This window comes from Coniophora puteana, assembly GCF_000271625.1.
Source record: "Coniophora puteana RWD-64-598 SS2 unplaced genomic scaffold CONPUscaffold_2, whole genome shotgun sequence".
NCBI lineage: Eukaryota > Fungi > Basidiomycota > Agaricomycetes > Boletales > Coniophoraceae > Coniophora > Coniophora puteana.
This window is the reverse complement of record NW_006913054.1, coordinates 1654614-1666519: the sequence shown is the minus strand read 5'-3', so window position 1 is coordinate 1666519 and position 11906 is coordinate 1654614. Positions and strand designations below refer to the sequence as shown.

General features: G+C 49.8%; 6 protein-coding genes across 6 annotated transcripts; 5 read left to right on the top strand and 1 right to left on the bottom strand.

Annotated features, from left to right (window-relative positions):
- Nucleotides 1–185: 185 nt before the first annotated feature.
- Nucleotides 186–2211, top strand: CONPUDRAFT_117751 (uncharacterized protein). The gene is made up of 6 exons (XM_007766548.1): nt 186–741; nt 791–859; nt 909–1247; nt 1300–1544; nt 1606–1728; nt 1776–2211. The coding sequence occupies exons 1-6, from the start codon at nt 234–236 to the stop codon at nt 2016–2018; spliced, it is 1527 nt and encodes a 508-aa protein (XP_007764738.1). The 5' UTR covers nt 186–233; the 3' UTR covers nt 2019–2211.
- Nucleotides 2212–3090: 879 nt separating this feature from the next.
- Nucleotides 3091–3481, top strand: CONPUDRAFT_30343 (transcription initiation factor IID 18 kDa subunit; the record flags this gene model as incomplete). The annotated part of the gene is made up of 3 exons (XM_007765772.1): nt 3091–3130; nt 3182–3279; nt 3335–3481. Coding segments are annotated over 3 exons (285 nt in total), but the record flags the coding sequence as incomplete, so codon positions are not given.
- Nucleotides 3482–3741: 260 nt separating this feature from the next.
- CONPUDRAFT_149996 (RNA-binding domain-containing protein) lies at nt 3742–4404 on the bottom strand (the record flags this gene model as incomplete). The annotated part of the gene is made up of 5 exons (XM_007766547.1): nt 3742–3821; nt 3871–3927; nt 3979–4143; nt 4196–4252; nt 4308–4404. The coding sequence occupies 5 exons, from the start codon at nt 4402–4404 to the stop codon at nt 3742–3744; spliced, it is 456 nt and encodes a 151-aa protein (XP_007764737.1).
- A 502-nt stretch (nt 4405–4906) lies between these two features.
- CONPUDRAFT_162419 (kinase-like protein) lies at nt 4907–7418 on the top strand. Its single transcript, XM_007766546.1, has 5 exons — nt 4907–5437; nt 5490–5631; nt 5693–5817; nt 5878–6129; nt 6181–7418. Exons 1-5 carry the CDS (start codon nt 5150–5152, stop codon nt 6340–6342), a joined length of 969 nt encoding a protein of 322 aa, XP_007764736.1. The 5' UTR covers nt 4907–5149; the 3' UTR covers nt 6343–7418.
- A 408-nt stretch (nt 7419–7826) lies between these two features.
- On the top strand, nt 7827–8904 carry CONPUDRAFT_97929 (ribosomal protein S5 domain 2-like protein). Its single transcript, XM_007766545.1, has 6 exons — nt 7827–7973; nt 8029–8107; nt 8171–8282; nt 8338–8553; nt 8605–8754; nt 8814–8904. The coding sequence occupies exons 1-6, from the start codon at nt 7832–7834 to the stop codon at nt 8892–8894; spliced, it is 780 nt and encodes a 259-aa protein (XP_007764735.1). The 5' UTR covers nt 7827–7831; the 3' UTR covers nt 8895–8904.
- Nucleotides 8905–9077: 173 nt separating this feature from the next.
- Nucleotides 9078–11733, top strand: CONPUDRAFT_79849 (L-methionine transporter). The gene is made up of 15 exons (XM_007766095.1): nt 9078–9439; nt 9489–9514; nt 9570–9586; nt 9637–9750; nt 9803–9909; nt 9966–10171; nt 10231–10242; nt 10291–10524; nt 10579–10744; nt 10804–11018; nt 11079–11125; nt 11183–11225; nt 11270–11333; nt 11388–11462; nt 11513–11733. The coding sequence occupies exons 1-15, from the start codon at nt 9166–9168 to the stop codon at nt 11629–11631; spliced, it is 1719 nt and encodes a 572-aa protein (XP_007764285.1). The 5' UTR covers nt 9078–9165; the 3' UTR covers nt 11632–11733.
- Nucleotides 11734–11906: the final 173 nt, after the last annotated feature.

Genomic DNA, 11906 nt, shown 5'->3' with positions numbered 1-11906 from the left:
GCAAGTCTGCGTAAGTGATCCGAGAGATACCTGTTGTGAGCACTGAACAAGGTTAGCTAGAACTAACGTTAACCAACAGTAATCTGACTTGACGCGTATTAGTCATCATGCGCCACAGCCCCTGTCCTCAGGCCTCAGTTTCCAACGCGTCCATGTTTGGCGCATTCATCCTTGCAGCTTTCCACCATCTGATCAAGCTCCTTCAGTTTTGTCTTTTTCTGCTATAGATATCTATGTCTTCACGCCGAAAGCCTCAAGTAGTAGGCACAAAGCTAAAGCAGACGACGCTTACAGGGGGTTTCAATTCATCACCATCGAGCTCTCCACATAAACCTTTACCTCGGTCAGCTCTCATTCAGAAGCGTAGACGCCCTTCTCCATCTTCAAGCTCAAATCATGATGGCGACATCTTGTGCACTGATAGTGATGTGGCAACCGTCCGATTTGAAAAATCCAGAAAAATCCGTGACGAGGATGAGTCTCCGAAACGACCATCAACCAGAAAGCGTTTAAGACGCTCTCAGGTCATTGACGATGATCATGAGCCCGAACGGGGTGTTTCATCATCCGATGAGAGTGCTGTCGGTGTCCCTGTCCACTGGAAAGGAAAACAAAAAGCACGCGCGTCGCGAGTTCTGGACGAATCGGATGACGAGCAACCTCGTAGGTCGAAGTTGGTCAAGGGCCAAAGACCTGAATCTCAGGAAGACGAAGACTTGGATAATGAAGTAGACGAGAAAGGTAAGTAGACCAGCATGAAATATGATCTCCATTCCATCACACTGTTTAGATATTCTCGACACGCGTCTAAGATCGCGTGGCAAAAAGACACCCTTTCAACGAAATCTGGATAGACTTAGTGAGCGTTTACTAGAACTTGCCACGTGAAACTAAGATTGGTAAGTAAGGGAGGAAAAGGCAAAAATCCTCGCCGGAACATGACACCTTAAGTGACGAGTCGGCTGCGAGCGAAGCGACCAGCGATGACAAAGTCGCCCCATTTAAAGGCGCTAAACCTAGCACTTTTGTTCGCTCTGAGTCAGCTAGCTCCGCTTCCTTGGAAGATGAGGACAATTTTATAGTAGAGGATGACGATCAGGGAGGCCCAACCTACCTACCAGCGATGTTCAGCATGAACACCTACCAAGATCTTGCACATCACTTCAAGATCATTTGCCAACTATTCGTTCACATGGCCGTGCGACCTGTGCATGAACGCCGTACCTTTATGGAACAAATGATGCGAAGTACTTAGTTCCTGCGCCTTTTCAGAGTAGTGCTAACGGGCTCACGCTCTAGCAAATGAATACTTCTCTGTCCCACTTCAGGTCACTCGTAGGAAGTTATCAGGACTTCGTGATTCACTCGTCACCTCATCTGTCTGGAAACCCGAGTTTAAACAACCTCTGGAAACTTATCCAGGCTTTGAGAAACTGCAGCTACACTACGTGGTGCCAGGATGCGATGCGTGTCAGCTGGGTGGTCGGAAATCGACATTACTAGGAAGGGTGACCGGCCTTGCTTACAACAAACTTGATTTTGAGGTACGTCATGAGCCTAATAATGCATCAGTGATGCTACAAAAGCTGACGATAACATGTCAAGCCTGAGTCTAGTTCTGATTCGGACTCGGACAGTGAGAGCGAGTCTGAGGTCAAGAAGGAATTTAACTTGGGGAGATTTTGTGCTGCGCGCACAGAAGTTTTCCATGATTTTAACCATTGGGAGGTACGAATACATTCATTTCCAATGTCTTATTACCAATTTCCTGCTAGCATCGATTATACCAGGCACTGCTCTTTGAAGTCGATAACCTACGCAACACCGGCTTAGGCTTTGTCAAGGTGGCATTTGCTGGAGGCGTACGGCCCCCAGAGGATGTACAAGATGGAGATGCTGTGATGGAATGGCTCGATCAACGCAATGTTATCGACATTCAGTGGCAGCTCGTTCGAGGAATGATGGACCGTGCAAGAAACCTGGAAGTAAGATCAAAGAAAGGCGAAGACGCAGACTAGGCTTAATTAACGTTTGAGGAACTTATTGTACTTGGCGACTGCTAAAGCTCTGTTCTAGCATACTTGCGCTTCGGTTCTCTTCATTGTCTAACCCAACGGTTAAATGTACTGTTGGGGGGATAGTTGTCAAGGAATTCCTATTGTGCTGTCGATAGTTTGTAATTTTTTGAATATTGGGTAGTTCGCTAATGGCCAAATCTTCTTCCGTGTGAGCTTGAAAAAGAACACCATAGACTAGCATACGTTTTATAGTGGGGAGTCTGCAATGACGTCAGCAACTTCCAATATTATGTCCAGAAGTGTGAACGCGAATGCTCGCGAGAGTTACGGAATTGTATCTGAGGTACTGTAGCCAGTGACGCAGCTCTTTCTACTTTGTGTACGTAGTCAGCGCTGTCAGCAGCTAGCGAGCGCTAGAGAACATGCATTGTGAATATGCATTAATATTCTAGTATTTATGAAGGTATATATGTACGAGTGTACTATAGGTGAGATCAACGCTGCGGAGGTGACTAGGATAGGGGGTATTCCCCTTAAATAGTATGAACACTTTCAGTGCAGCATGCGCTGAACCTCTGGCGCTCTTGACACTTTGAATCCTGAAGCCGAAGTAGTCGTGGGTCTCCGTGCTAAGCTCAAAACCCAACCAGATCCCGCCGTTGGCAACGTTCACGCCCTCAACCATTCACCTTTCTTACTCATCATGTCCTACTCTCATTACCAGCCAGCTCAGCCATCGACCAGCACTTATCCCTACGCATCATATCACCCAGGAACACCAGGAGCTTACCACCATCCTCAAACGCCTGGCGTTTACACAGCATATCAGAACCCATATGCAACTGGAGTGACTGGTTATGGCGCTTGGCCATACCCTTATACATACATAGCTCAACATCCTGCCGCCACTGTTCCTCGACCTGTGACACAAGCCACCATCCCTACAACATCTACAACACCAGCTACTACTACTCCGCGAACGACTACCTTTACATCATATACGCCAGCTTATGCTCGGGATAGCTCCCAAGCCAACACCAACACCACCACCACTTCAACGGCGGTTCGCGGTCGTAAACCAGCGAACTACAGGGGTCTTTTCACGAAAGAGCGTACGTTGAGGCAAATTTGCTCTTCCAGTATGCTAAACTTTTGAGTGCCAGTCAAAAACCTTATGTACGGCTTCGGAGACGACAGGAACCCTGCCAGTGACACTGTAAATGTTATGGAGGAAATGCTAGTCGAGTTTATCGCGGATGTGGTAAGTGTTCATTGTAACATCCGCGTGGTTCCATCTCAATTCGCGTTTGTGTTAGTGTCTGACAGCTGGTGGCCCTGGCAAAAAGACGCGTCTTTCAATTGAAGACCTGAGGAAAGCGCTGTCTCGGCCGGCAGACGCCAAGAAGCTAGCTCGTATGGAGGAGCTGCTATTCATGCAGGAAGACATCAAGCGCGCTCGTGCACAGTTCGAGGAGTCAGATATCAATAATCCCAAAGAGTTCTGATATTTTTGTATGATACATGTTTAGTATAAAGCTGAGCACATAATTCACCTGTAACGCGTATAATGCATGGTAATGGACGTCAAGTTGAGGTGCACATGCATTCTGTCACAATTTATCCCAGAAGCGTCCTCCTGTACTTGACTGGCTAAGGGGTCATTGACAGCCCATTGGTGGGATGCGACGAGGGGATTGAAGGCGACTCGAAGTTGGGGGGTCTACTACTCTTCCATTGCGTCGCCTGCTTCCTCGTCATCCTGACCATCTTCCGATATTCTACCATTCTTCCTGCCTTGAACACCTAAAAAGTATTACTTCAGAGTTCTGGGGCTCATAAGAAGTTAACCCACCTCCACTTTCAGCCAAAGGTTTGGCGTAGCGTTGAAGCCATTCTTCCGTTTCCCAAACTGCAGGCTACTTAAAGACTGAATCTGAGAAAAAACAGGTATTGCACTCACTGGCTCTGTTGCCAGCTCCGGCTTGCAGCACGCCTTTCATGGGACGGGCTAAATTGACTTTGAGCACGCGCCCCCGTAACTCGTTGAGGTCCATGTTGTCGATTGCATCCTGAGCATCCGCAGGGGAGCCAAATGTAACAAAACCAAAGCCTCTGTGTTTGGCCTCTGTATCGTAACCAGTCAAATGGTGTTATGTATGAGCAGCACAAGCGCTGACCAGTTTGTTGGTTGGGGTTGGTAGCCGCAGAGGGCAGCTGAACCTCGATGATATCACCTTTGGAGGATTGTTTGTGAAGTGACTAGTCTTGACATGGACAAGATGGGCGAACCGAAAGGGGAGAATGTCTCATAGAGCGCGTTTTCGTCTATGTCATCGCCTATGCCACCGATGAAGATTGTCTTCTTGCTCTTGGTGCCTTCCTCCATGTGGCCGTTTGGAAGTCACGGGCGACTTCCAACTTGTCTTGAGCGAGCCGTCGGTTCCGAAGGTGCTTTGCACAGCCACACAATCATCCATAATTTCCCTTCCTTTTCAAGGTTGGCAAATCCATTAATGCAAGTGTCGTTCGGTTTCCAAGTTCCAGCTGCTGCGACTCCCAGGCCAGTGCCATTAACGTCTGTTCCAGTGCCAGGTCAGTATTTCCAGGTACCCCCAGCCTGCCCGCATCGACATGCGGACTTGCCAAGGTCTGTGGAAAGATTCCGTCGGTCCAATCTAGAGTAGCCGATGCCATTGGCGTATTTACCATCCCTAACAAGAAACATATTCACAGAATGACATGCCCTTGAACAACAGCCTGAGAACGAATGCCTTCAATGGTCTATATCTCTTGAGCAGCCAGCATGCTGCTCTCGAACGTCGTCATCCTGTCTTCCGGCTCATTTCAATGATTCTGTCATGTACAACCTAATTGCCGTCCGTTATGGCATCGCCTCGCCTCACCAGGCAATCCTTTCCGGCTACCTGGCCTCACCGCGCTCGCATTCCTGACAGTGCCATGCGAAAATACCGACGAAAGTTCGCTGGGGCCGCGGTGCCCCGCCCGGATTGCACACGTCGCGCTTCTGTCACCCTTTCCCAGAAGTAAAGACTTACTCTAAAAGCCAGAACTTCCCCGGAATCTCTTGTCCACCTTATTGCTTCTCTCAGGCAGCTTCTGTCCCTCCTCACATGGCCCTTTCCGCAGACTGGGACATGGACTCTGCACATTCCGACATATCCGATACATCTAGTATATCGGATCATGACGATGAATGCAATTCTCGTGTCTTTCCGGACTGGAACAGCTACCGCTGTCTTATCACTCAGAGAGGCTTTCGCCTCGACACTGTCCGGGACGTTAAAGAGCATTATCAGCAGAATATTCCTCCCGACCAACTAGATTGTGATCTACTCTGTGGTTATGGCCGTGCTTGTGCTATCAAGGACGAGGATGCCCTCTGTAAGGATCCTGGTTTGGTAAATATGTGGCACAAGAATGCGTTGCACAGAACTAACCTGTGACAACCAGAATGACAACCTCTTTAGAGGCACTGCTCGGGATGGAACAAAGGTCGTGTTGAAAGCTGTCCACATGCAAAGTCGTGAACTTGGAGTCGTCCGATACCTTGACTCGCCGCCCTTGAGAAGGAACTCGCTGAACCGCTGCATCCGTCTGTACTGTTTCGTCACTCAGTGTTTTCAGCGTATCTCACTCCAGTTCAGCTATCTTAGATGTGATTGAAATTGAAGACGATGATATTGCATTCATCGTCATGGAGGAATGGACATCGTGTTTTCTGCTTAACCCACCGTGCTGTTTACGCCAATACTGGGATTTCGTAGAACAGGTCGTCGAGGTAAAGTCAAACATATACTCATCGAACCATCTCCTGAGTGAGAGCTTTGAACGAACACAGCACGTCGCGTTCATGCACCAGCATAACATAATCCATGCGGACATATCTTTGCACAACGTCCTAGCCGATTATCACGGCAATTTTGCGTTCATAGATTACGAAATTAGTCAAAGAGTCGAGGACTCTGGACCCTCGACGGACATATGCCCAAGGGGAACGGAAGTCCCCCCGGAGAAGGAGCGTGGCGAAAAAGTCGACCCATTCAAAGCCGATGTATGGTCACTCGGTGTCCTTCTACTCAGAGGTTCTCAGGTGAGCCATCGAGTCCGACGCAAGCTATTTGTGGGTCTGAAAGTACCTCAGCATACACGCACAAATGCGCCTGAACTGTCGTATTTGACGAGACCAATGTTACATAGCAATCCCGCCAACCGTCCATCCGCATGGATGGTGTTGCAAGAAGTGCGAAGGCTCAAGGCTAAGATCAACGAAAACCCACCAATCCGGTGCCCCAAATCCCACTGAGGGTGATTGCGCAGGAAGGAGGAACGACCATGGTGAATACACAAAACATGGCGGCAGTGTCTGCCCGGTACAATCCCTATGAAACATCCATAGATCCATCGGCAGATGTTTCGGCTGTAGTTTCTTCCAGCTTTCGTCGTTTTCTCTGCAGGTACCGCTCCCGTGCGCTTTGTACATCTCCTTCGTCATTGTGTCGACCCACCGCTTGCTTCAAACCATCCGCCGCTTCCTTCTGCTTCTGCTTCTCCATAAGCTCCTGTTCCTCGGCCATCTGCCGCTGGACCTCCCGCCTACGCCGTTCGTTGATCTCCTTTCGACTGGCAGCACTTCCAACGGCGCGGTGTGCAAGAGCCTCTTCCTCTTTTGTCGGTGTTTCTGAAGGCTTCTGCAATCCCAAGCGACGGGTATTTGGTGCGGCGATGTTGAGTCCGGCGGAGAGAAGGTCGCGTTTGTCAACAATTTGGTTGTCATCGTTAAGCTCAACCTCTCTCCCTTTCCCGCGTGCCTCTTGCGCAAGCTCTAGGTCAGACTTTGGTGTAAAATCTGGCGGCTTCGTAATCGTCAAGTTGGGATTGGGTCCTTGTGGGCCAATAGTTGGTTTAGCGGCTGCGGCGACGGCTTCATTGTGCTGCTCTTCAGACTCTTGCAGCATTTGGCGGTAGAAGTGAGCAAGACCAGGAGCGGCAGCGCCTTTCCGTTTCTTCTTCTCAGCCTCTAGCACACTAGTTTAGCTACTGCAGTTATAAACAGTCAATGTGCAAACGTACCATCTCTTTCACGCTCCTCTTCTTCTGCCTTTCTCACTTCCTCCATTTGGTCCTTGTAGGCCTGCGTTACAAATGCTTCCTTGTCCTTGAACTCGTCTCCTTCGAGTTCACGTTCCCGCTGAAGCATCTTCTCTTCAGCTCGGAGATGGTCTAACCGTCGTGTCGCAGCAGAGTTTAGTAGACCTGCGATATATTTAGGCTATTACGCATACGAAGGCAAGACATTGTCAGCTTTCGAGGAAGAAGTGGTAGAAGGCGATGGCGGCGCACCTTGCGAGACTTTGTATCCGCCTCCTTAGTTTCCTTCTGACGAAGCTTGGCCACTTGCATTCTCTCCCAAACTTCGTCATACTGATAGACAGTGGAATCCACCTTCATCTCTTCGTCCATCCGCTTCTTGGAGGCTCTTGATGTCTCCACATTCTGTGCAAGCAGCTTCTTGTTAGCGGCGGCATTCTTGTTATCCGAGGTGCTGGCTGCGACGTCTTGAGTGTCTTCATCATCAAGTGATGCGAATGCCGCGGGTCGTTTGAGAGGAGGAGCGGCGCCTGCGGGCTTGGTGGGCTTGCCGAGAGAGAAGGAGAGCTTCATGAGATTCGTGACCAGAGGCACAGGAGGCTGGGACCTCGGAAACCTCCAGACGGATGCACGGGACCTCGGAGATTGCGGGGTCCTACGCGCGACATAGCTTGCTCGTCTCGATCGCGGTACATCTCACTGCAATGGCTCAAGCTGGCTTCGACCGCCGACGCATCAATGGCCCTGAGGAGTCGTTTCCGCCTCAGTATGAGGATACAGAAGAGCCGTCTTGGACTCTAGGCCAACCTAGACAAGACCGTGCCGCCTCCGACATCAGACCTATATGTACGCACTTAACATCGTGACGCCTTCGCGCTCCTGACCATCGGTTTACCCCAAGTTTTGCAAACGGGGTTCATCAGCCAGGCTAATGGATCTGCTTACGTGGAGACCGCCAAAACCAAGCTTGCTTGCGCAATGTCTGTATCTTCAAGACACCTCATGCACTGACTCATGCACTGAGCTCTGATGCGTAATTATAGATATGGTCCGCGACAAAACAAAGCAAGCGCAGCATACAGTGAGCATGGTCGCTTGAACGTGGAGGTGAAATTCGCTCCGTTTTCGTACCCGCGTCGCAAAGCGCCATTGCGCGTATGTCGGTTTCTTGGCTTGACTGCACTAGTTTCTGACGGAAGCAAGGGCACAGGATGCGGAGGATCGAACAATTGCGGAAACGATACATCAAGCACTGGCTTCGTCAGTACGACTGGAGCTTTTGCCGAAGTCAACGATCGACGTCTTTATCACTATCCTTGAAAGCGATGGCATCGAGGGGTGCACTGCGACGGCATCGACTGCAGCAAGTGCTGCATTAGCAGACGCGGGGATTGAGATACTCGGTCTTGTCACTGCATGCTCAGCGGTGAATACCTTCCTTGGATCTGTGACGCTCTGTGCTGAACTCCCAACAAAGGCTATCATAGGGGAAGAAATTTGGCTAGATCCCACCGAAGCCGAATCAAAACAAGCCACCGGTTCAGTCTCGTTGGCGTATCTGCCAGCTCTCGATCGCGTAACCACTGTGTTCCAGTCAGGGCAGATGGACGTCTCGATGGCCATTCGGGTGAGTCAATATTGTGCACGTAGAACCAGTTTGTTTTGGTTGACGTTTTCTGATTCCAGTGCATGGAGCAATGTCAACTACGGTGTAAAGACATCCATACGATAGTTGCACAATCCCTGTTGGATAGTCATAAACCATGATTTGCATGCATCTTGCCCATAAAATACTACTGTGAATGAGCTTTCCGCGCAAATGTGCCATTCGGGGGCCTCGGCCTCGGCAATACGGAACGGAGACTCTCGAGAGATAGGGGCTTCGGGAGCAGTAACAGATGTGTTTTAGCGCTCCTGTCATTTACCGGAACCAATTGACCTCTGCCTGGACGCCCAGCGACCTCAAGCACGCCAAAAAACCATACCAGCGTCTGGCGTCCATCAGGCCCACATTCCGCTATCACACTCAGTTTATGACATGCCACGAACCGCAAACCGGAGTAATGCTTCCAAATCCTCGCCAGACCGCAACGAATATGCTCTAGCAGCTAGGCACCATTCGGACGACTCGACCGACTCGCTACGCGACCTAGAGCTTACGCCAGGGCCTGCGGGAGCGGGACGCCAGGAGGAGGGCCTGTCATTCTCTGGGTTCGACTTTCAGCGTGATCTGCTGCCGTTGAGTGCGACATTGAACGAAGCGGACTACACGCGAGAGCATGGTTCAGAGAAGAACATCAATGTAATTCATGGTATGAGTCGCTCCTTTCCTGACAGAGTCCCCTTACTCAGACTTTTCAGGTATCGGCCTCATTGTCGGCTTACAGGTCAGATACCACCGTTGCTCACGTCTTGTAAAGACATCCTGAATGTTCATTCCAGATAGGTTCTGGCATTTTGTGAGTGTACACGACTTGCTCAAACAGCCTGTTCCAATCGTGCAACGTAGCTCCTCTCCTGGTGTAGTTGTCGCCAACACGCAGAGCGTTGGTGCAAGCTTGTTGTGTTGGATAGCATCAGGGCTTCTCGCATGGACGGGGGCCAGCAGCTTTGCGGAACTTGGGTGAGCGCAAATGACTTTGAATTTCTCGTAGCCCAAACCTAACCCTTGGAAGAACATCCATACCTCTTAATGGCGGCGCCCAGGCGTATCTGGCATACGCTTTTGGGCCCCTAGTTTCCTTTCTTTTTGCATGGACAGCCATTTCAGCCCTTAAACCTGGTACAAATCTTTGTTATTCCTGTATCATCCTCTCATATAGACTTGTGGACTCGCAGGTGGCAACGCGGTTATCAGCTTAATTTGCGCAGAGTACATCAACCGAATCTTTTGGCATATTGCAAGCGATGAGATCTCCCCCGACGCTATTCCACAGTGGGCTATTAAGCTCACGGCTATCATCGCAGTTCTTATGGTGGCGATGATTTGTTCGGCTACAAAGAACTTGGGCGCACGCGCATCTGTCGTGTTTACGATGCTCAAGGTGAGCGCCTTTATCTCATACATGAACGATATAACCTGATGCACTGACGTTTATGATAGATCATTGCCTTGGTAAGTACTCAAATGGCTGGTGTAGGCTGATGCTAACATACAGAGTAGCTGCTTGTCATCGCTATAGGTCTTATGCAGCTTATCCGAGGCAGGCTGTCGACCTCTTTGACCGCAGATGTATGGACTGGTGCGAGTCATAGTCCGTCAGCGTACTCGCTTGCGTTGTACTCAGGACTCTGGTCCTACGATGGGTGGGATCAGTCGAATTATGTCAGTGGTGAGATGAAGAATCCTGGGAGGGACATCCCAAGAGCTATCCATTCTAGCATGGCCATCGTCATTGTGAGTGTCTCGACAACGGATGCGTTGCCTTCAGAGCTGATACGTAAACGACAGACCCTCTTTGTGCTAGCGAACGTATCATACTTTGCCGTTCTCGACAAAGACACTGTTGGACTAAGTAACACTGTTGCGCTTGACCTAGGACGCGCTGTTTTTGGTTCTTTTGGAGGCACCCTTTTCGCAGTGATGGTTGCAATCTCATGCTTTGGAGCTTTGAACGGTTAGCCAAAATTTATCTCTGTGGGAGTAAACCTTGGGCCACTGAGCCCCTGAATTTAGGATCAACGTTCACCGGCTCCCGCCTGATCTGTGCAGCAGGCAAGGATGGCTATTTGCCCAAGTTCTTTGGCCACATGCACCAGACACGGAATACGCCTATCAATGCTATCGCCCTGCAGACCGGGCTGACCGTCATATTCATCCTCATTGGAGGTGGTTTTCGGACCCTCGTTAACTTCATTGTAGTTGCATCGTGGTCTTTTTACTTTTTGACGGTATGTGAGATACACAGAGCGAAAATGGTCCAATGCTACATCTTCTTTCTTTCTGTGTAGGTGCTCGGCTTGATCATCCTGCGAGTTAAGGAGCCTTTACTCGAGCGGTAAGTCCTACACGGGCTTGCGAAAAGGATAGATCCGAAGGTTAATATTATCTCAAGGCCATATAAAACCTGGATTATCACTCCCCTGACATTCTGTGCGGTGAGTGATTTCTTTGCTATTGGACCATAAATTAAGCCTTCTAGGTGGCCTTGTTCTTATTATGTATGCCAATCATCGCTGCACCTCTTGAAGCCATTGCTGTGCTCGGTACGTACTGCTTACCGATCAAATTCGTGCCGCGATTGCTAATTGCGCCACTAGTGTTTGTACTCGCTGGTGTACCTGTGTATTACATTACCCACAGAGACTCCGATTTGCCTCTCCCAAGCTTCTTGCGTGAGTACCTTGCACAAATTCCGTATGCTGAGAATACTGACACGGTCCAGGTCCTTGGGTGGATAGGTTTCGCAGAAGCTCTCCTGCAGAGGAAGGGTGGGTGGCCGTGGCAACCGAGGGCGATGAGGTGGAAATGGATGAGACTCGCACTTCTCACTCCAGACGGTAAAGGAAGACGTTCGATCTAGCATTTACGCTTCGTGCGATAGACCTATACAGTACACTTGTACCGCGTTGCGGTAAAGTTTGGCACCATCTTATAGAATCTGGGGAATCCATGGCAAATTGGTGACCAGTATTGTGGGTCACGGTCAAGAATCGGTGAGACATTGAAGGGACAAGAACCTTGAAACCGAACCTCTGCCGATGGACATGCATGGGAGCACAGCCACTAAAGCGGGGTTCGGCATATAGTTTGTCAGCAGTTGAGTTTGAGCTTGGTTG